The sequence below is a fragment of the Anomaloglossus baeobatrachus genome, chromosome 3 (assembly GCF_048569485.1).
Source record: "Anomaloglossus baeobatrachus isolate aAnoBae1 chromosome 3, aAnoBae1.hap1, whole genome shotgun sequence".
In the NCBI taxonomy this organism is placed as follows: Eukaryota; Metazoa; Chordata; class Amphibia; order Anura; family Aromobatidae; genus Anomaloglossus; species Anomaloglossus baeobatrachus.
Window position 1 is genome coordinate 126,334,214 of NC_134355.1, and position 24,804 is coordinate 126,359,017.

Genomic DNA, 24,804 nt, shown 5'->3' on the forward strand with positions numbered 1-24,804 from the left:
GTGCGTGTATGCTTTTGTGTGTTTGTGTGTGTGTTTGTGCATGTGTGGAATAACACAATAGGGGACCAGGATGGGACATTTAACAAGTTGTGGAACGAATTGTCTGCATTGAAATTATTTCCTATCGGAAATCTTGCTTTGCTGAACGAGTAACTTGGTTAACAAGCACACTCCCAGAACGGATTGTTCTCGCTAACCAAGGTTCCACTGTATATGAATAGTAGTTGTCCTGTGAATACATGGTCCCCACTTAGCTGTGGGTCTCTGCAGCTCCTCCATAGTTACCATGGGCCTCAAAGCTGCTTGTCTAATTAGTGCTCTCCTTGCTTGGAATGTCAGTTTAAGTGGATGGCTGTATCTTCGAGGGTGTGCAGTTGTGTCATACTCCTTCCATTTTCGGATGATGGACTGAACTGTGCTCAATCAGAGCTTGGGATGGTTTTTTTTTTTTTATAACCTTTTATAACCTGCTTTACTTCTCACCACGACTTTATCTTTGATCTGTCTGGTGTGTTCCTTGTTATTTATGATGCCGTTTCCTCTCTAATATTCTCAAACAAACCTCTAAGGCTTTCTCAGAACAGCTGTGGTGATACTGAGAACAAATTGCACACAGATGGACAAAATTTACTAATTACGTGAATACTGTAGGCTATTAATCACTTACGTTTTTGGTTTGGGGGATCAGACTACAGGGGGCTGAATACAAATGCATGTCACATTTTCAAACATTTTTTTCAATATTTAGAAAACCATGTATCATCTCCTTTATACTTCACAAATACTCAAATTGTAAGCTTGCGAGCTGGGCCCTCCTGGTATCTGTTGAATGTGTTACTCTATTTTGTCTTTAATGTTTATACAAGTACCCTCTGAATTGTAAAGTGCTGTGGAATATGTTGGAGCTATAGAAATAAAATTTATTACTTGTTACTTTGCGTTGTTATATCACATAAAATGCCAATAAAATACATTTTTGTTTGTGCCTGTAACATGAAAAAATGTGGAAAATTCATAGGTTACGAATACTTTTTCAAGGTTCCTGAGGCATCTACAAAAGGCTTGTGATAATATATTTTTGCCACGGGATCATCAAGCAAAAATGGAAGTGTGTGTTAGGGCTCAATCACACATCCTTCTTTTTGCCGGTTTCGCGGATCCGGCGCACTCCCGTACAGTGAATACAGTACAATGACAGCGCTGTAACTTCCGGGTCACATGCGCCGGTCACATGACAGCACGTGACTGGCGCTTGTTGCGCTGTCATTGTACTGTATTCACTGTACGGGAGCGCGCCGGATCCGCGAAACTGGCAAAAAGAAGGATGTGTGACACTGGCCTTAGGGTGAACCCTTTGAAATGTTCACTAGTTGCCTGCTCGTGATCTAACTAGTGTGGATCAAGTGCATGAACGGAAGAATAACATCCGACAGAGTCAGATGTAAGCCTCTCCTTGATCGGAGAATGGCTTAGCTCCAAGAGACTTTATTTCAAAAGAGCATCGACTTATATAAACAAGGAAAAGGGGCGTGGTGAGCTCTACAGTGGGCATGCTCAGATGTGTCCATTGGTGGTCAGTGGATTAGTCCATGAGCTCATCAGTGGGTGGGTCAATGAGCTCATCAGTAGGTTGGTCCATGAGTTCATCAGTGGGTGGGTCCATGAGTTCATCAGTGGGTGGGTCAATGAGCTCATCAGTGGGTGGGTCTATGAGCTCATCAGTGGGTGGGTCAATGAGCTCATCAGTGGGTGGGTCAATGAGCTCATCAGTGGGTGGGTTCATGAGCTCATTAGTGGGTGGGTCAATGAGCTCATCAGTGGGTGGGTCAATGAGCTCATCAGTGGGTGGGTCAATGAGCTCATCAGTGGGTGGGTCAATGAGCTCATCAGTGGGTGGGTCAATGAGCTCATCAGTGGGTGGGTTCATGAGCTCATCAGTGGGTGGGTCAATGAGCTCATCAATGGGTTAGTTCATGAGGTCATCTATCTGGACATTCCCTTCCATACCAGGGCAGGGTGTGGAGGAGAGGAAGCAGCGCCCATCTTTAGATATGTGTCACGTGTATTGATCTGAACAGGCTTCTGTAAGGTGAAATAATACATTGCATCAGTCATCTCTCATAATTCCCTACGGCTCACTATCTATATAGTATTTGATCAGGACTATCTATAGATAGTGCTCCTTAACATGTGTACCATGCACTCTGACTATGCACCCAAGCAGCTCTTTTCTTTGAAAATAAGTAATTAAGATAAGTTATTATTTTAGCTAATGCAGATACTATTAATACTTATATAGCTATGTATAAAATGCTATTCAGCTACACTATAAGGCCGTGGTGGTACTTTAGATGGGCTTTAATAAGAGTAATTAGTAGGCAGGCACCAAAGGATATTTTCTCCCGGAATTTAGCTCCTAAATCAAGAACAGAGCGACTGTCCATAAGTACAATTATACAGACTTGCTGATTTAATGAAAATGCCTTCTAGCTAAAACAAGGAGCGTGGCTATTAATCATAGTTACAGGCGGGCTCAGTGCTTCCCTCTGAGTTTTGCTCCTAGTACTGCAAATCAGATGTCATGATAGCCAATAAGTAATAATTTTTCATCTGCACAATGCAGTCAGCAAAGAAACTTTAATTTATGGCTGTGGAACCATTTTTTCCAGACTCATTAACTTTTATAATGCAACAATATTCATTCTGATATTGAAAGTGCAGCAGAAGCAATTTAGAAGCCACAACCGTTCATCAGGAGTTTGTAATTGAAAAGATGCTCTTTTTAATTTACGACGTTCCGTTCCTTTCGGAGAGGGGGTGCAGTCTCGTGTTCATGACCGAAGCGCTATCCTTGAGTTTAATTTAGAAGGTGACATAATAAGGTGGTGTGTAGAACAATGTGAATTAGGCTGTAGCATGTGCATTGCCAGGGAAGGGTATGATGAGTCCATTATAGGGTGCTGGGAACTGGGATACAAGTATCACTGAACTTGCAAATGTCAACAAATATTGTGAGTGTCATCAGAGGGGCGCAAATTCAACAAGTAATCGACTAACACAAGGACCATATGTCTAGCAGATGACAAAGCCTTATTCACATGTATACATGTAGTAGGTTGCCAATTACTGGCAATAGCAAATTGGTCACTGCTGTGGTCAGTTGTCACATGTCCTGTATTTATGGATGCCTCTGGATGGATGTGATTATTTGCAGCCAGTCACTGATTGTAGAGATGACATGTTGGCCACTGCTACAGCTGACATGTGGTTATAGGGCCGTTTTATGGTTGCCATGTTTTTCTAGGAACCCCTGCAGCTGACACATAAGAGAGCATTTGTGGTTGGCATGTTGTGCTGGGGGCATTTGTGGTCTCATGGACTGTTGTGACTTGCATGCGGTTTTAGGAGCATTTTTGGTTGGCATATTGTGTTGGGGAAATTTATTATCTCATGCATTGTTGTGACTTGCGTGCGGTTTTGGGAGCATTTATGGCTTGCGATTGTGCGGTTATGATGTCATCTGTGGCTAGTGCATATTGTAATGGGGCCCCAGTCACTAATAGGGCTTCAAAGGTTGAGGAACCTACTCTTAGGAACAAAGTGATGTAGGAGAAAGATTTACTTATAGATGTAGACCCATTTCTTATTCTTTGGTCATATTGATGTCATTCTAGGAAAAGTGGTCACAACATCCATGGGTTAGGCTATGTGCGCACGTTGCGTTCTATTAGGCAGCATAAATAGTCACTGCATGTGCGTCTCAGAACGCAGCCGAAAAGCTGCGTTCTGAGACGCATTCGGCCGAACGCAACGTGCGCACATTCCTGCAGAATGCATGCGTTCTGGATGCTTTCGCTGCCATGGGAAAAGCATCCAGAGCGCACTGACAGTGCGGTCCCACTCGGCTCTGCTGCATCCCCATAGACTTGCAGCAGAGCCGACTGGGACCAGAATGTCAAAAAGAGCACATGGCTGGCTGCGGGAGACAGCCGCGCGATCAGAATGAACTTCACCTGACTTCATTGTGATTGCGCTGCTGTCTGTGTGCTGCGGCTTGATTTGTGGTCACAGGTAAAGGACTCACCTGTGACCGCAAATCTGAGTGACTGCAGTGAGCCACGCGATCACCGGTGCCATCACTCAGGTTACCCGCGGCCAGCTCGAGTCCTCCACCCGAGACCTGTGGCCGCGGGAAACCTGAGTGAGGCCCCGCACACATCCCGACATTACCGCCGACATCCCCGCACACATCCCGACATCCCCGCACACATCCCGACATCCCCGCACACATCCCGACATCCCTGCACACATCCCGACATCCCCGCACACACCCCGACATCCCCGCACACATCCCGACATCCCCGCACACACCCCGACATCCCCGCACACATCCCGACATCCCCGCACACACCCCGACATCCCCGCACACATCCCGACATCCCGGCACACATCCCCACACACACCCCGACATCCCCGCACACATCCCGACATCCCCGCACACACCCCGACATCCCCGCACACACCCCGACATCCCCGCACACATCCCGACATCCCGGCACACATCCCCGCACACACCCCGACATCCCCGCACACATCCCCGCACACACCCCGACATCCCCGCACACATCCCGACATCCCCGCACACACCCTGACATCCCCGCACACATCCCCGCACACACCCCGACATCCCCGCACACACCCCGACATCCCCGCACACACCCCGACATCCCCGCACACATCCCCGCACACACCCCGACATCCCCGCACACATCCTGACATTACCGCCGACATCCCCGCACACATCCTGACACCCCCGCACACATCCCGACATTACCGCCGACATCCCCGCACACATCCCGACATCCCCGCACACATCCCGACATCCCCGCACACATCCCGACATCCCCGCACACATCCCGACATCCCCGCACACATCCCGACATCCCCGCACACATCCCGACATCCCCGCACACAGCCCGACATCCCCGCACACAGCCCGACATCCCCGCACACAGCCCGACATCCCCGCACACAGCCCGACATCCCCGCAGACATCCCGACATCCCCGCACACAGCCCGACATCCCCGCACACAGCCCGACATCCCCGCACACAGCCCGACATCCCCGCACACAGCCCGACATCCCCGCACACAGCCCGACATCCCCGCACACAGCCCGACATCCCCGCACACAGCCCCACATCCCCGCACACAGCCCGACATCCCCGCACACAGCCCGACATCCCCGCACACAGCCCGACATCCCCGCACACATTCCGACACTACAGCCCTCATCATCACCGCACACACACACACAGGCATTACCTCAGTGACGTCCCCGCTGCCAGCGCGACTCCCTTTAGTTGCTGCATGGAGCGGACAGGAGTGGCGGTGTTGTACTGCCGCTCCGGTCAGCTTCATGTAGCAGTGCTGGATGTGTCGCGGGACCTCGTGGATTACGCCGGACCTGGAGGGGTATTTGGGGATTTTAATAAAGTGGTGAAAGAGGATGGTTTTTGTCTTTTATTTCAAATAAAGTATTTTTCGGGTGTATGTGTTTATTTACTTTCACCAGGTTAATCATTGGGGGTGTCTGATAGATGCCTGCAACGATTAACTAGGACTTAGTGGCAGCTATGGGCTGTTGCCATTAACTCCTTATTACCCAGATTGCCACCGCACCAGGGCAGTTCTGGATGAGCCGGGTACAGTCCCGGGACTGTCGCATCTAATTCATGCGGCAATTCCGGGCGGCTGCTGGCTGATATTTTTAGGCTGGGGGCTCCCCATAATGTGGGGCTCCCCATCCTGAGAATACCAGCCTTCAGCCGTGTGGCTTTACCCTGGCTGGTATCAAAATTGGGGGGGGACCGCACGCCGTTTTTTTAAAAAAAATTTATTTATTTATTTTACTGCACTACATAGACCCGCCCACCGGCGGCTGTGATTGGTTGCAGAGAGACAGCTGTCACTCAGCATGGGGGCGTGTCTGACTGCAACCAATCATAGTCGCCGGTGGGCGGGGAAAGCAGGGAATATGAGATTGAATAATGGGCGGCCGGCATTTTCAGAAGCAGGTGAAGCCGCCGGAGCAGTGACAGCCGTGCAGCTGATCGGTGAGTATGAGAGACAGGGGGAGAGGGATAGACCGACAGAGAGACAGAGACAGACCGACAGGGAGACACAGAGACCGACAGACAGACAAAGAGAGAGACCGACATTACAACCAATACGCACAAAAGAAGTGACATGTCACTTCTTAGAACGCACGCTTCGGGTAGCAGCCGAAGCGCTGAGCTTTAATACGCCACGTGCGCACAGCTCCTGCATAATCTTCATAGATTATGCAGGGGACGCAGGACGCATGCAGTTACGCTGCGCTACAAAGCGCAGCGTAACTGCATGTAATTACGCAACGTGCCCACATAGCCTTAATACTAGTGCTGAGCGACCACTACCATGCTCGGGTGCTCGGTACTCTTAACGAGTAGTTGGATGCTCGCATGGAAGCAACTTGAGTACATGAGTAAAATAGAAGTTAATGGGGATCTCGAGCATTTTTCTGGATATCTTTGTGCTACAATGTTTTATATCTAGCGCCCATCTGAGCATCCAACTGCTCGTTACGAGTACCGAAGCATGGTAGTGCTCGCTCATCCCTAGTTAATACTCTTATGTTGGGATAGAGGGGATTTAATTAGGTAAGTAACAAGGAAAACTGAGTGAGAAGAACATTGACTTTAGAGGGAACTCTACACTGGAAACCATATAAGACAGTATAAATGTATTTGTTTCTGCCACTCTCTCTTCTGAGATCTATCATTTTAATACTATAATGTTTACTCACATTTCTAGTTATTTACATTAAAGGGGTTAAGAAAACTTTTTCTTGTCAAAAAAACAAACCACACCATATTTAACCTCACTGGGGCCCAGTGCTGTCTCCGAGATGGCATCCAGGCTGCAGGGGTGACATCACAGCAACAGCGCTGCAGTCAATCACTGAGCTCAGTGGCTCCGCCCGCAGATGTATGAACCGCTGAGCTCAGTGATTGGGTGCAGCGATGTCAATGTGATGTCATTGCTACATCAAAACAACAGAGAACCATGCAGTGCTGGAGACAAAGGGCTAAACCCAGGGAGGTTAAGTACGGTTTGTTTGATCTTTGTTACATAGATCTGTGCAGGTTGGAAAAAAGGTTTCTGAAAGTTTAAAGGAGTTTACACCTAATTTCACATTTTAAAGCACAAAAGCTTAGCTTTCAACAGAAAATGACTAGGAATATATGAAAAAATTATTTATTTATAACTTTGGAAGTTCCTGCAGACATGAGTTTAACGTTTTTTTCAGGGTTTCTACATCCTTAAATACACATTACATACAGTATGTGATAGACATCAGTGGAGATTATTTTACATCTTTAACACATATAGCAAAATGTAAGGTAAGTGGCCATAATAATAATAATACATGTTTATTGGATTTTAATTTTTCTGATACATAGCCCCAAATTACTTGCATAGACAAACTGGAAATACACCCTACATGGAGGCACCACTAGAGGGAGCTTATGAGCAGATTGCATACAGTTACGCGCCCTCTAGTGGAAGCTACAGGCATGCAGAATTTTATCATTTATACCTTGTCTATGTAGGAGAGCGGGAAATCTGTAACAGAACAGCACTTCTACCACTTTGAAGATATATTTTATCAATTTAATGGCACAATGTTTTCGATCGAACAAAAAAAAAAAAAAAAAAACAACCACGATGATAAAAGACGGAGATTCTCCTTAAGTTCAGCATTCATATAATCAGGAAAGTCACTTTATGCTTCATTAATGCTGCCATTTTTATTTTATTATAATAAGCTGTAAAAAATGAAAAAAAATATCTAATTGGAACAGTTGATATTTGTTAATTTGGAAGGACTCCTCCCTTTCGGACTTTCACCAGACCGTCCTCTTCACATTGGCCCAGATGGAACGTTTTAAGCCTTGGGTTACTTTTACTTCGTCCCAGTCTAGTTTTACATCTGGGATCTCTCCTTCAGGTTCTGGGATTGTAGAGAGTGCTCCTTGAGGTGAAGCCACAATACGGGGAAAAGGGCCGCATTCGTCCCTAAACTCCACCACATGCAGGCCTTTCTTGTTAGCCAGGTCTTGATGGGTCTCCTGTTGGATAAAGCAAACAGTTAGGAAACATTTACCTGATATTGATATTACTTCTGGATGCAAAATAAAAAAAAATCACGTATGCCTGAACATTGTGACAATTTAAAGACAGAGAAAGCATTATAAGCCACTTCCAGATACTGTTGAAGGCTTAAAGGAATTGTCCCCTCTCAAAAAATGTGTGCTTGCTGCTACATATCATAAAAAAAAAAAAAAAAAACCCCAAAAAAACAGACTGCGCTTTAGTCACCCTCCCCATGTCCAGGCCCTACAGTTGTCACGCTTGCCTGGTGTAGCAAGCGTGGCTAGGTGCATTCAGACCTACGTGCGTCTGAAGCCCAACAAAATACACAAGAAAAGGGGGGCACCGGGGATACAAAAACAATGGGAGGCCATGGGACTAGTGAGAGGGGTAGGTGGGCATCTGCTAACTTCACCTGCAACGGTCCCTTCTCTGACCAGTCCCTAAACAATCTCCGCAACTGTTGCCGAACAGTAACCTAGGACCCTCGAGAGACCCTATGATAACCCTGACTAGTGAGGGGCAGGTGGGGTTCACTAGACCTCACCGCTGCACTAACAACACACCAGGGAAGTAAAGACAAACAGGGGGAAAATTAACACGCAAATTATATAGCCTGAGCACAGGAACTTGACTTGCAGAACCTTTCTCAAAGGCGGCCAGGACACAAATGACTTTGTATCTTGAACAGGGAATGCTGGAACCACTATTTAATGGGAACTTGTTACCAGATTTGGTGACTATATGCTGCGGCCACCACCAGTGGGCTCTTATATACAGAATTCTAACATGCTGTATATAAGAACCCAGGCCGCTGTGTACTATATAAAAATCACTTTATAATACTCACCTAAATGGTCGGTGTTGCCTGGTCAGATGGGTGTCTCCATTGTCCGGGTCCGGCGCCTCCTCTTTTGGCCATCTTTGTCCTCCTTCTTCTGAAGCCTGGGTGCATGACGCGTCCTACGTCAGGCACACAGGCCATTATTGAGGTCCCATGCATGCCCACTACAATACTTTGATTTGCCCTGTTCCGGCTTACCTCTCCCTGGTGATCGGGCCCCTGTAATGTGATCATAGGGACCCGATCGCTGCCATGGTAACCCTGGATCATCACCATGACGACCCTGGGTTACGGATCACCTCACAGATCAGGGCACCTAAGTCACTGGAGTTCCCTGCAGCAAGCTCCCATGGTAAAGACAGCGAGATGAGAAAATGTCTACTGAAACTGGCTATGTGGCCTAGGGGTACCCAGTTTACCGCAGGGTACCCTGGTAACATCACAAGGTGAACTGAACTCATGCCGGCACATCTGCAGGAAGCCCCGGTGATTCACTGGCATGAACTTGATTCACCCTGTGAACTTGATTCACCGGAGTTCCTGGCAGCAAGGTCCTGCGGTAAAGACTGCGAGATGAGGAAATGGCTGCAGGGAACCCCAGTGACATTAAAGAAGCACATAAAAACGCACAAAAAAAGCAACATGAGAATTACACATACGTTTTTTTCCTTCATTTTTCACTAACTCCATTAAAGTCAATTGGTGAAAAAAAGCAGGAAAAACACGCAAAACCAATTGACATGCTGCTTCTTTTTTTCAACAAGAAAAACTGCAAGGAAAAAAGAAACAGCGTGTGCACGAGTCAGGATTCTCATAGACTTTGCTGGAATGCGTTTTCCTTGCTTTTATTGATTAAAAGAAGCAAGGAAAAAAAGCATGAAAAAAGCAACGTATGCCCAAGGCCTGAAGTGTCTGGGAGGCTGTAGTTTGGTGCAACCAAAAAGATGATCGTCAACAAATTAAGAAATGGACAGACTCAAAGGATGGAAGGCTTATGACTGTTATTGAGAAGATGGGCGGCTTTATTGGTCACTAATATTTTTTAAGGGGATGTCAGAAATTTATTTTTTGCACATTTTGGAGTTGTGTGTTAATTATTCTCACTTTACCAAATGAAAATAAAAAACTGAGGGGTAAAAAAAATGGAGGTTTTTCCTTTAGCACAGTAATAGAATTATTTTATGAAAGACAAAACCTCATTTTACATTTTCAGGGTAATTAACTTTTTGGATTGACCCACTGTTATTGTTCAATAATAAAATTAGTCATTAAAAATACAAATTGCAAATAATTGTGCACATAGTGTATTATTACAGCATGTCCTGGCTGAACTGTGAGTTCCTATGATGCTGGGGACACAAAAGGCACCACATAAATAGACATGCTGCAGATTTCCACTCTGCACAGCAGGACAATTTCCATGCAGATTTTTTATGCAGCTTGTAGATGATTTGGTAGGATCGTATACATTTTGCTAGTGTTGTAATATGCTGTAATCTGTGACCAGAGTGAACATACTATGGAGACAATCACGTGTGCGATCATTTAAAAGATGTACTGTATTTTTTGCTTTATAAGACGCACATTTGTTCCCCCAAATTTTGGAGGAAAGTAGGGGGTGCGTCTTATAAGCCGAATATACGGGGGGTATATGTAATAATGAATAATGAATATACGGGGGGTATATATGTACACTGCAGGGTCCAGGGGAGGTGGGGGCGCTGTGCTGGGGGCAGGTGAACTCTGCAGCGGCAGCGTTTGATCTCCTGCTCCCGCTCATATAACATGCACAGCCGCTGTCCATCTCCGGTGGTGCTGAAATCGCACGCAGTGAGGGGCTGGGGCAGCGGTGCATATTATATGTCTCTGCGCGCCCCTGTGATCGCACATGCCCCCCCTGTGTTAGATATGGCCCCCGTGCTGCTGCTCATTCTAAAATAAAAAAGCTTTACTTACCCCCTCCAGCGTTTCTCCCCGTGTCCCTGCTTCCACTGTGATCAGGCAGGCAGAGATCTCAGTCTGCTATGCCGATCACATGACCGCACTGAGAACAAGGAAGTGGAGGAAGAGAAGCACGGAGCCAGACAGGAGGGAGCTCAGCGCTGGAGGAGGTAAGGAAAGAGGGTTTTATTTTACTATGGGCAGCAGCCAGGGGGCCATATCTGACAAAGGGGGACTTGTGTGATCTATAGGGGCCATGGGCAGCACCATGGGGGCGATATCTAACACACGGGGACTTGTGCAATCTATATAGGGGCCATGGGCAGCACTATGGGGGCGATATCTAACACAGGGGGACTTGTGCAATCTATAGGGGCCATGGGCAGCACTATGGGGGCGATATCTAACACAGGGGGACTTGTGTGATCTATAGGGGCCATGGGCAGCACTATGGGGGCGATATCTAACACAGGGGGACTTGTGCGATCTATATAGGGGCCATGGGCAGCACTATGGGGGCGATATCTAACACAGGGGGACTTGTGCGATCTATAGGGGCCATGGGCAGCAGCATGGGGGCGCTATCTAACACAGGGGAACGTGTGCAATCCATAAGGGATCATAGGCATAACAGGGGAATGTATGCAATCCATAGGGGGCCATAGGCAGCACAGGGGAATGTGTACAATCCATAAGGGACCATAGGCAGCACAGGGGAATGTATGTAATCCATAGGGGGCCATAGGCAGCACAGGGGAATGTATGCAATCCATAGGGGGCCATAGGCAGCACAGGGGAATGTATGCAATCCATAGGGGGCCATTGGCAGCAGAGGGGAACGTGTGCCATCACAAGGGGGCTATATTCATTATAAGGGGGCCATATCCAGATTAAGGGGGCTAATTTTAGGATGGGGGGCTATGAGGGACATATTCCCTATATGATTTGTTAGAGGGACACTGGCATTATAAGATGGACCCCATTTAACATTAAAAACAAATCTCTTTTCCTTCACCAAATTTGGGGGTGCGTCTTATAATCAGGTGCGTCTTATAAAGCGGAAAAATACGGTATATATTTATTTATTTGTCAAACTTGTATGCCGCCCCTCTCCAAAGGCTCAGAGCGGCTCACAACATATATTGGCAATACTGTCCCCATTGGGGCTCACAATCTAGAGTCCCTATCAGTTATGTTTTTGGAGTGTGGGAGGAAACCGGAGAACCCGGAGGAAACCCACGCAAACACAGGGAGAACATACAAACTCCTTGTAGATGTTGTCCTTGGTGGGATTTGAACCTAGGACCCCAGCAATGCAAGGCTGCAGTGCTAACCACTGAGCCAATGTGCCGCAGTGATATATGTATTATTATATATTATAAAAATCACGGTGACTTACCTGCTGCGCCAGCCCCAAGAAGAGCGCCCTTGTAAGGTTAAGCATATTGCATGAACCGCTCACTTTGGCATACATGTCTTGGATACCAATTAACTTGCAAATGGTAATAACTGCTCTATGACAATGAAGACCATGACCTACGCAAGACAACAAATATATAACTAAGAATCCAAGTTTAAACATGAAAAATTTTAGATATTTTATATAAGTGCCAACAGTAATAGGGAGCCTGACAGCAGTTCTAACTATACCGGGGGAGAGTGGAAAACTGCATACCTGTGAGTAGGTGTTTTAGTGTCCCCTTGACTGGTTTTGGAACTAAATCCATTAAAGGGAATCTGTCACCAGGTTTTTGCCATGTAATCCGAGAGCAGCAAAATGAAGGACAAGAAACCCGATTCCAGCAATGTATCTCTTACAAGGGTTGCTTAGTGTAGTTTTATAAAATCAGTGTTTAATCAGCAGTAGATAGTCATTACAGGACTACTTGGCATGCTGCAGGTAGTCCAGCATATTCATGAGCTCTGTATAACTGCTAGATCTGCAGCAGAGAAAACATTGATTTTATCAAAATGACAGCAAACAGCTCAGTAAGTCACACATCACTGGAATCAGGGTCTCTGTCGCTAGATTATGCTACTCTAAGATGGGGGAGAAAAAACCTGGTGACGAAGGGAATTTTGTTACTTACCGTAAATTCCTTTTCTTCTAGCTCTTATTGGGAGACCCAGACGATTGGGTGTATAGCACTGCCTCCGGAGGCCACACAAAGCAATTACACTAAAAAGTGTAAGGCCCCTCCCCTTCTGGCTATACACCCCCAGTGGGATCACTGGCTCACCAGTTTTAGTGCAAAAGCAAGAAGGAGGAAAGCCAATAACTGGTTTAAACAAATTCACTCCGAGTAACATCGGAGAACTGAAAACCGTTCAACATGAACAACATGTGTACCCGCAAACAAACCAAAAATCCCGAAGGACAACAGGGCGGGTGCTGGGTCTCCCAATAAGAGCTAGAAGAAAAGGAATTTACGGTAAGTAACAAAATTCCCTTCTTCTTCGGCGCTCTATTGGGAGACCCAGACGATTGGGACGTCCAAAAGCTGTCCCTGGGTGGGTAAAGAAATACCTCATGTTAGAGCTGCAAGACAGCCCTCCCCTACGGGGAGGCAACTGCCGCCTGCAGGACTCTTCTACCTAGGCTGGCGTCCGCCGAAGCATAGGTATGCACCTGATAATGTTTGGTGAAAGTGTGCAGACTCGACCAGGTAGCTGCCTGGCACACCTGTTGAGCCGTAGCCTGGTGTCGTAATGCCCAGGATGCACCCACGGCTCTGGTAGAATGGGCCTTCAGCCCTGATGGAACCGGAAGCCCAGCAGAACGGTAGGCTTCAAGAATTGGTTCTTTGATCCATCGAGCTAGGGTGGCCTTAGAAGCCTGCGACCCTTTGCGCTTACCAGCGACAAGGACAAAGAGTGCATCCGAACGGCGCAAGGGCGCCGTGCGGGAAATGTAGATTCTGAGTGCTCTCACCAGATCTAACAAATGTAAATCCTTCTCATACCGATGAACTGCATGAGGACAAAACGAAGGCAAAGAGATATCCTGATTAAGATGAAAAGAGGATACCACCTTCGGGAGAAACTCCTGAATGGGGCGCAGCACTACCTTGTCCTGGTGGAAGACCAGGAAGGGAGCCTTGGATGACAGCGCTGCTAGCTCAGACACTCTCCGAAGAGATGTGATCGCTACCAGAAAAGCCACTTTCTGTGACAGCCTAGAAAGTGAAACCTCCCTCAGAGGCTCGAAGGGCGGCTTCTGGAGGGCAACTAGTACCCTGTTCAGATCCCATGGATCTAACGGCCGCTTGTACGGGGGTACGATATGGCAAACCCCCTGTAGGAACGTGCGCACCTTAGGAAGGCGTGCCAAACGCCTCTGAAAAAAGACGGATAGCGCCGAGACCTGACCTTTAAGGGAGCCGAGCGACAAACCTTTTTCTAACCCAGATTGCAGGAAAGAAAGAAAGGTAGGCAATGCAAATGGCCAGGGAGACACTCCCTGAGCAGAGCACCAGGATAAGAATATCCTCCACGTTCTGTGGTAGATCTTAGCAGACGTGGGCTTCCTAGCCTGTCTCATGGTGGCAACGACCCCTTGGGACAATCCTGAAGACGCTAGGATCCAGGACTCAATGGCCACACAGTCAGGTTCAGGGCCGCAGAATTCCGATGGAAAAACGGCCCTTGGGACAGTAAGTCTGGTCGGTCTGGTAGTGCCCACGGTTGGCCGACCGTGAGCTGCCACAGATCCGGGTACCACGCCCTCCTCGGCCAGTCTGGGGCGACAAGTATGACGCGGCTGCAATCGGATCTGATCTTGCGTAGCACTCTGGGCAAGAGTGCCAGAGGTGGAAACACATAAGGGAGCCGGAACTGCGACCAATCTTGCACTAGGGCGTCTGCCGCCAGCGCTCTTTGATCGCGAGACCGTGCCATGAAGGTTGGGACCTTGTTGTTGTGCCGTGACGCCATTAGGTCGACGTCCGGCACCCCCCAGCGGTGACAGATTTCCTGAAACACGTCTGGGTGAAGGGACCATTCCCCTGCGTCCATGCCCTGGCGACTGAGGAAGTCTGCTTCCCAGTTTTCTACGCCGGGGATGTGAACTGCGGATATGGTGGAGGCTGTGGCTTCCACCCACATCAGAATCCGCCGGACTTCCTGGAAGGCTAGCCGACTGCGTGTCCCCCCTTGGTGGTTGATGTATGCCACCGCTGTGGAGTTGTCCGACTGAATTCGGATCTGCCTTCCTTCCAGCCACTGCTGGAAGGCTAGTAGGGCAAGATACACTGCTCTGATTTCCAGAACATTGATCTGAAGGGTGGACTCCTGCTGGGTCCACGTACCCTGAGCCCTGTGGTGGAGAAAAACTGCTCCCCACCCTGACAGACTCGCGTCTGTCGTGACCACCGCCCAGGATGGGGGTAGGAAGGATCTTCCCTGTGATAATGAGGTGGGAAGAAGCCACCACTGCAGAGAGTCCTTGGCCGTCTGGGAAAGGGAGACTTTCCTGTCCAGGGATGTTGACTTCCCGTCCCATTGGCGGAGAATGTCCCATTGAAGTGGGCGCAGATGAAACTGCGCAAACGGAACCGCTTCCATTGCCGCCACCATCTTCCCGAGGAAGTGCATGAGGCGTCTTAAGGAGTGCGACTGACTTTGAAGGAGAGCCTGCACCCCAGTCTGTAGTGACCTCTGCTTGTCCAGCGGAAGCTTCACTATCGCTGAGAGAGTATGAAACTCCATGCCAAGATACGTTAGTGATTGGGTCGGTGACAGATTTGACTTTGAGAAGTTGATGATCCACCCGAACGTCTGGAGAGTCTCCAGTGCAACAGTCAAGCTGAGTTGGCATGCCTCTTGAGAGGGTGCCTTGACCAGTAGATCGTCCAAGTAAGGGATCACAGAGTGTCCCTGAGAGTGCAAGACTGCTACCACTGCCGCCATGATCTTGGTGAACACCCGTGGGGCTGTCGCTAGACCAAATGGCAGCGCTACGAACTGAAGATGGTCGTCTCCTATCACGAAGCGTAGAAAGCGTTGGTGCTCTGTAGCACTCGGCACGTGGAGATAAGCATCCTTGATGTCTATTGATGCTAGGAAATCTCCTTGAGACATTGAGGCAATGACTGAGCGGAGGGATTCCATCCGGAACCGCCTGGCGTTCACATGCTTGTTGAGCAGTTTTAGGTCCAGAACAGGACGGAATGAGCCGTCCTTTTTTGGCACCACAAAGAGATTGGAGTAAAAACCTTGACCTCGTTCCTGAAGAGGAACAGGGACCACCACTCCTTCTGCTCTTAGAGAATTCACCGCCTGCAGAAGGGCATCTGCTCGGTCGGGATGTGGGGAAGTTCTGAAGAACCGAGGCGGAGGACGAGAACTGAACTCTATCCTGTACCCGTGAGACAAAATGTCTGTTACCCACCGGTCTTTGACCTGTGGCAGCCAAATGTCGCAAAAGCGGGAGAGCCTGCCACCGACCGAGGATGCGGAGGGAGGCGGCCGAAAGTCATGAGGCAGCCGCCTTGGAAGCGGTACCTCCGGTTGCTTTCTTGGGGCGTGAGTGAGCCCGCCAGGAATCAGAGCTCCTTTGCTCTTTCTGAGTCCCTTTGGACGAGGAGAATTGGGGCTTGCCCGAGCCTCGAAAGGACCGAAACTTTGACTGCCACTTCCTCTGTGGAGGTTTGCTTGATCTGGGCTGGGGTAAGGAGGAGTCCTTACCTTTGGACTGTTTGATGATTTCCGCCAATTGCTCACCAAACAGTCTGTCTCCAGATAATGGCAAGCTGGTTAAACATTTTTTAGAAGCAGAATCTGCTTTCCATTCCTTTAACCACAAGGCTCTGCGCAAAACTACAGAGTTGGCAGATGCCATTGAGGTACGGCTCGTAGAGTCCAGTACCGCATTGATAGCGTAGGTCGCAAACGCAGACATTTGCGTAGTTAGGGACGCCACTTGCGGCACTGCTGGACGTATGAGAGAGTCCACCTGTGCCAGACCAGCTGAAATAGCTTGGAGCGCCCACACGGCCGCGAATGCTGGAGCAAACGACGCGCCGATAGCTTCATAGACAGATTTCAACCAAAGGTCCATCTGTCTGTCATTGGCATCTTTAAGTGAAGCCCCATCCTCCACTGCAACTATGGATCTAGCTGCAAGCCTGGATATTGGAGGGTCCACTTTTGGACACTGGGTCCAGCGTTTGACCACGTCAGGGGGAAAAGGATACCGTGTATCCTTAAGGCGTTTAGAAAAACGCTTGTCCGGATAAGTATTATGTTTCTGGATGGATTCTCTGAAGTCAGAGTGGTCCAGAAAAGTACTCAGTTTACGCTTGGGATACAGGAAATGGAATTTCTCCTGCTGTGCAGCTGCCTCCTCTGCAGAAGGGGCTGGGGGAGAAATATCCAACAGCCTATTGATGGCCGCTATAAGGTCATTTACCATGGCGTCACCATCTGGCGTATCCAAATTGAGTGCGGCGTCAGGACAAGACTCCTGATCACCCACCTCTGAACCCTCATATAGGGACCCTTCTCGCTGAGACCCTGATCCACGTGATGACGTGGAGGGTCTCTCCCAGCGAGCTCGCTTAGGCGGACTGGGACTGTCATCGGAGTCAGAGCCCTCAGCCTGTGATGCCTGGGACCCCCTTGAAGTACGGATTAGTTCCAACTGAGGGGGACCGGGGAACATAGACACAGCAGTGTCTATGGTCTGAGCAACTGGCCTGGACTGCAAGGTTTCCAGGATTTTTGTCATAGTCACAGACATTTTATCAGCAAAGACTGCAAATTCTGTCCCCGTCACCGGGGCAGGGTTCACAGGCGTCTCTGCCTGGGCTACCACCACAGTAGGCTCTGGCTGACGAAGTGCCACTGGGACTGAACATTGCACACAATGAGAGTCGTTGGAGCCTGCTGGTAGATTAGCCCCACATGCTGTACAAGTAGTGTATACAGCCCGTGCCTTGGCACCCTTGCGTTTTGCGGATGACATGCTGTTGTCTCCTCAAAGCAATATAGGGTGTACAGCCAAGAAGCGACCTTACAGTGCAGTATTAAATATATCTAGACACAGCAGTGTCTATGTACAGCGAAAAATATAACACTGTGGCACTAGTGGGCCTGCACGTATGTGCTGCTTACCGCCCGCTGAGCGCGGGTGTGTGGTCGCCAGAAAACCCTTAGCCTGGGTCCCCCAGAGCCTGCGTGCGTTCTCTAGCCAGACTGCATGTGAGTAATGGCTGCCGGCGTCCTGGGGAGCTGCAAGCCTGGGGGCGGGCCTAGGGCGTGCACAGAGAAAAAGCGCGAAGCCTGTGTCCTACTGTGCTCAGTGAGAGGGCTGGAGCATGTAAATCGTGCCCCAGCCCTCGGCGCTGCCGATTGAATAACGTCTCTCCCCTACCCTGATTGACAGGGTGGGGGGCGTTAACGAAGCGGAGCTAGGCCGCAGAAAGCCGGGGACTAAAGTTAGAAGCGCCGCCGCCGTAAAAGCGCGGTCGGCGCGACCCCGGCGCACTACAAGTCGCAGCTGTGCCGTCGCTCCAGGGGCGGTCGGCGCGGCGATCCACACACATAAAGTCCCCCAGTAATCTGCGGGGACTATAAGCCCAGCGCACAGCGCTACAGTCCCCGGCGCACTAGCACACCCAGCAAGCCTGGGGTGCGCGTGGCCTGCCATACGGGGACACAGAGTACCTGAAAGTTGCAGGGCCTTGTCCCTAAACGGCACTCCCGCTCCACATCCAGCAGGTTCTATGGGTCTGTGGATGGAGCCCGGCCTCAGGGCTTGGTGGCCGGTAAGATCCCACTTCCTCAGAGCCCCTCAGGGGGATGGGGAAGGAAAACAGCATGTGGGCTCCAGCCTCCGTACCCGCAATGGGTACCTCAACCTTACAAACCACAAGTGGGGTAAGAAGGGAGCATGCTGGGGGCCCCATATGGGCCCTCTTTTCTTCCATCCGATATAGTCAGCAGCTACTGCTGACTAAACAGTGGAGCTATGCGTGGATGTCTGACCTCCTTCGCACAAAGCAGAAAACTGGTGAGCCAGTGATCCCACTGGGGGTGTATAGCCAGAAGGGGAGGGGCCTTACACTTTTTAGTGTAATTGCTTTGTGTGGCCTCCGGAGGCAGTGCTATACACCCAATCGTCTGGGTCTCCCAATAGAGCGCCGAAGAAACATTCCCTTTAAAAGGATTATCACCTTTAAAAGGGTGGTTCACCCATATTTTTTATTGTCCAGATCGATATTATATTGAGAAACAATGTTTCTCTCAAATACCTTGTGTTGGCAATAGTGCCTGTGAGAGGCGCTATTGCAGACCGCTGTTCCCGCTCCAGTGACGTCTCCGTCAAGTGCTGCACACGTCACATCCGTGCAGTCGGCTGTATTCTTCGCTGCAAGCAAGAGACGCGACGCGCTGTGCTGTGAGGGAGGAACGAAGGGGAGCAGATGGGCTGTGACAGCGGTGAAACACCGCCCACAGCTCAGAGTCTGGAAGAATGCCCCCGGCTGCACGGATGTGATGTGTGCGGCACTTGACGGAGACGTCACTGGAGCGGGAAAAGCGGTCTGCAATAGCACCTCTCACAGGCACTATTGCCAACACAAGGTATTTGAGAGAAACATTGTTTCTCAATATAATATCGATCTGGACAATAAAAAATGTGTTAAAATATTAAGCAGTTGATACTGAAACTGCATTTGAGCATCTCTGCCGCTGCTCCAGTGATAGTCTACCAGCCGCAGCAGTGACGTCATGTCAACATCGCTGAACCAAATCACTCAGCTTGGCGTCTCATGTACATGGCACAAATGTGGAAGGATAAAACTCCTTTATTCAAGTGCAGAGGTGGGGGATTGGGGAGTGCTCTGTACAAAAACCAAAGCGCCCCTGCAGGGGTTATCAACTGAAAACAAGTCATCATCTATCCGCGGTGTGTGTAATACATTTTTGACTGATGGGGGTGTCCAACAGCTAAGATTGGCAAAATGGTGCACTTTTATCTTCATTAGCATAGAGAGGCAGTGCACATGTGCGACCATTCACTCAATATGAGGCTGCAGAGCGCTGAGTTCAGCTTTTTCTTGCAGCCTCATAGACCATAAATGGAGCGGTGGTTGGGCATTAGTTGAGGTCACAGCGGTGAGACACTTACTGATCAGCGAGTTGTGAGTGTTGTTTATTGGACGACCCCTTTATAAGCTAGGATCTTCCTCTAGTACACTTGTGGGAGCGGCAGTGGCTGCAGTAAAACATGGCAGAGGCAGCGAAGTACAGGTATTTCTAAGTACAGGTAGTTCTCCAGTTCTATCTATCCCCGTCAGCAGATTGGCAAGATCAAAACATCTCATAGGTTCTCTTTAAATTCTCTTCCTTCCTCCACGGTGAAGCAAGTTTTCCACTGTCAGATCACAACAGTAAGACTGCGTGCCCACAATCAGTGTTCACTGCATTTTGGACGAAGCGTGCTTCAGCTGCGTCCAAAATGCTGTGATGTACAGTACAAGCAACGTAGATTGGATTTGTAGAAATACCGTGCCCACTGTGCTTGTTTATTCGGCAACAAACACTGACCTGCGGTGCGGCTTTCCGAGCTGTTGTTTGCAGTGTCCTCTGCAGGGAGAACAGGAGAGAGAGACCGCAAATGTCCAAGCCCAGATAGTGGACACGGACAGCTGAGGTCTCCAGCGGAAGAGACTATCGACCACGCAGGTCAGGACCCGCCACATCCAGGACACAGGGGGTCCTGATTGTGTGCACGTACCCTAAGGGGAACTTTGCACACTACGACATCACAAGCCAATGGTAGCGATGCCGAGCGCGATAGTCCCCGCCCCCGTCGCAGCTGCGATATCTTGTGATAGCTGCCGTAGCGAACATTATCGCTACAGCAGCTTCACACGCACTTACCTGCCCTACAACGTCGCTCTGGCCGGTGACCTGCCTCCTTCCTAAGGGTGCGGGTCGTGCGGCGTCACAGCGACGTCACACGGCAGACGGCCAATAGAAGCAGGGGGCGGAGATGAGCAAGACGTAAACATCCCACCCACCTCCTTCCTTCCTCATTGCAGCCGGAATGCAGGTAAGGAGATGTTCCTCGCTCCTGCGGCTTCATACACAGTGATGTGTGCTGCCGCAGGAATGAGGAACAACATTGTAACATCGGTCCTTCCGAAATTATGGAAATGACCGACACTACACCGATTATACGATTTTGACGCTTTTGCGCTCGTTAATCGTATTAAAAACGATTTACACACTCCGATGTCGACAGCGACGCCGGATGCGCGTCACTTTCGATTTGACCCCACCGACATCAAGCAGCGATGTCGTAGTGTGCAAAGTACCCCTAAGAGAAGTTGGGGAGTACACCTAAAAAAGCAACTGTAACTTTAGACATAAAAAGAAATTAGTTAAAAACACATTTTCCGGTCATGTCAAATTGTTGTTTCATGAAAAGTGAGAAAAGAACAGCAACACATGAATGTATTCTCAATGGGGAGTAGAGGGTATTCGAAAATGTATCTGGTGGATCATAAGTGGGCCTCCCTATTGTAAGATGTGATGGCCCCTCCTGTGTAAGGAACCGCCATTCACTTGTTTGCAGTGGTATTGCTGGTCTTTGCACAGCGGGTGTCTGTAGGGACCATGGTGCCTGTTGTGACATATCCTGCATGGGCAAACTTATTTACTTGGCTATGCCCCTAACAACAATTATCACCTATCCCCGATATCAATGATATACAGTACATCAGATCGATGGCAACTGACTCCTGGCAATGGCGATACTTCAGCTATCACTGTATGTTTACATTTTGGGTGGGAATATTCTTTGCTCTATGGTGCTAAACAAACCAAAAAGTTCAACAAAATCTTTGGAGAAATCCATTTTAGTTTTTACACCGCTATGACATTTTCTGGGGATTTAGATTTTCATTGTTTACTTCTATTACAAGGAAGAAATGCAGACAACCCACATCCGGGCCGCTCGCTTGCCGAGGACGGCACTTATTACCCTGTCACCAGAGCTGTAATACGGTGCACTGGGTCAGCACTGAGTGTAAGAGCGCACAAGCCCCTAGTTTCTGCAATCTGGCAGCCCAAATAATCCGAGCGATTTTATGTCTCCAGAAGATGGTGGCATTAAATTATAGTTTCATTTCCAAGAACGCTGTGTTCCCAATAAGTGCATAAAAAACCTACTGGAAAAATTTACAGAGAAAGGAAACTGGATGGCAGGCTAGTAAAATTAAACATTTCGGCTATCTAGTAAATTACACGGTGATGAATGGCCTTTTAAAGATCATTTGGATGAAAATGTGTCTGGAGAGTGTTCCCCCTCCTGCCGGAGCAGGAAAATCAATATGTTGTTCACTTGGTAAAAAATGGCTGCCGGTACTTATAGTTTGTTTTTTCAATTATAGTTTAAAAGAAAAAGAAGTCCATTAGTGCAGTAAAGCATGGCTGCGGGTAATAGGATTTCCTCAGAATTATTTTACAGACCAGCGCCATCCATCCAATGTGTTATCTGCCTGCTGTATCGGCACAGGCCCAAACCATCACAAGGCATCCAGGAGCAGAGCGCAGACAAGACGTTCCATATATAATGCTTCACAGACCACTGCACAGCCCGTCATTCTGGCCAAATGCTGCTATAATACATTTGTATGTATATGTACAATAATGAGATATATGTATATATATATTATATATATATATATATATATATATATATATATATATATATATATATATATATATATATATATATATATATAGGTATAATACACATACACATATAAAAAAGCAAAACAAGTGACTGCTACGGGAGCGGCACTGGGCTGTTCCCCCTGCTACAGGGGTCAATGACATTTGTGGCTGTCAAGGATTTTCTGTATTTCGGCTCAGTAATTCCATTGGGGAACATAACTATCAGCATCTCCCCACAATGAAGTGGCCGATGACAGAAAACAATAGATTGCATCCATCTGAAGATTGCTATCCTAACGAATAAAGAAGGCTGGGGCTCCAGAGAGTTTGGAGGTACAAATCATTTCTTGAAGATTAAATTAACTTTTAAGAATTTTTGAAGTGAACCTGACTGATGATACAGACTGCCCGATCCACATTATTTAGTCCACGTATATTTGACAGTAAAATGCTAGGGTGTTTCAGAAAATCATACTTTAAAAGCCACCAGGGACTGAGCCGCACGGAAGACAGTATCGCGAGAGACCGGAGACTCCAGGGGAGCAAATGGAGAGAGGCCACGGGGAACCAACTAGTCTCCAGTGTGGCTCCGTCCTTGGCTCTTAAAACAAACCCATCACATGGAAAAAGGCTATTAACCTGCAGATATGGGGTTCATCTGCAGGTTAATAGCATTTTAAACCTGCGTGGCGCCTGCATATTAAACACCACTACCAGGAGGAAAAGAACTTTATTCCTCCCGGCAGCATTCCGGTTGCAGTCACGGAGTAGGCGCCAGTTCAGTCACTGTTCTATGTATGGAGAGTGACAGCTGTAGCTGTGCCGCCTGCACTGACTGACAGCCAGATCTAATGATGAGTTGCCGTCTATCAGTGCGATGGACCTGGCTACAGCCACCGCTTTCCATACACAGAACGGTGACTGAACCTGCGACGATGACGCCTCCATGACTGACACCAGAATGCTGCCGGGAGGATTAAAGTTCTTTTCCTCTCAGCAGTGGGGTTCAATGTGCAGGCGCCGTGCAGGTTTAGACTGCTATTAACCTGCAGATTAACCCCATATCTGCATTTTTAATAGCCTTTTTCCACGTGACCGGTTCGCTTTAAGGTTCCGCTGCAGTGATAGATACATGCTGCTCATTGATGTATTAGCTGTCAGGTTACCTTGAACAAAGTATATTGCAGACATTGTTTTGATTCATACCTCTACTATGAAAGAAAGCAATGGGCCCCACCAGCAGGTTCTTGGGTGCACACAGTATGTTGTGGCTATACAAGACCCTTGGCCTAAATAGCAATATAAGGTATATATCCTGCATTCATACATAGTGTAAGTCAGATTTAACAGGAAGAAATGATATTTCACAATTCTTCCTCTTCATCCATACCCCAACTATTAGAAATTTTCCCAAACATAACAATACTGTATGTGTGTAAAATATAAAGTCTTCCTGACTTACCATGGTTCTGTTTCTTCATTTTAATGGTAGTCCTCTTAAAGGTTGAGGATATATCATGGAATACTGGAGAAAGATAACAAATGAGCATTACACATTGCCATCTTAATACACTGCATAGAAAAAGCCATTACTGACCGGTTAAAGTTAAAATTTGAAAACAGTAATAAAAGTAAAAATAGTTTTCTGGGATCAAAACATTAATGGCTCATCATTAGTATAGGCCATTATAGGTGTTGTCCACTACTTGGCAAACCCCTTCCTAAAAGCACAGTCCCTTGAGTAAAATGAGAAACACATACTCCTTTACCGCACAGCACGACTTTATCATCATGTTTTTTGAACCCTTTATATCTTGGCTCATGTTTGATAGTATCCATCTTTGCGCTCAGAGTGCACAGATACAGTCATATGAAAAAGTTTGGGCACCCCTATTAATGTTAACCTTTTTTCTTTATAACAATTTGGGTTTTTGCAACAGCTATTTCAGTTTCATATATCTAATAACTGATGGACTGAGTAATATTTCTGGATTGAAATGAGGTTTATTGTACTAACAGAAAATGTGCAATCTGCATTTAAACTAAATTTGACCGATGCAAAAGTATGGGCACCTCAACATAAAAGTGACAATAATATTTTGTAGATCCTCCTTTTGCAAAAATAACAGCCTCTAGTC

The 24,804-nt window shown here is 48.0% G+C and overlaps 1 protein-coding gene across 2 annotated transcripts in view; it reads right to left on the reverse strand.

Annotated features, from left to right (window-relative positions):
* Window positions 1-7,314: 7,314 nt before the first annotated feature.
* The window catches only part of MRPS5 (mitochondrial ribosomal protein S5), a 166,559-nt gene continuing 149,069 nt past the window's right edge, over window positions 7,315-24,804 (reverse strand). For both annotated transcript variants that reach the window (XM_075338128.1, XM_075338127.1), the window contains exons 9-11: window positions 24,129-24,191; window positions 12,381-12,517; window positions 7,315-8,174 (exon numbers count right to left, since the gene is read on the reverse strand). In XM_075338128.1, coding sequence (XP_075194243.1) covers window positions 7,950-8,174; window positions 12,381-12,517; window positions 24,129-24,191 — 425 coding nt within the window. In that variant the 3' untranslated portion in view covers window positions 7,315-7,949. The remainder of the gene's footprint in view (window positions 8,175-12,380; window positions 12,518-24,128; window positions 24,192-24,804) is intronic.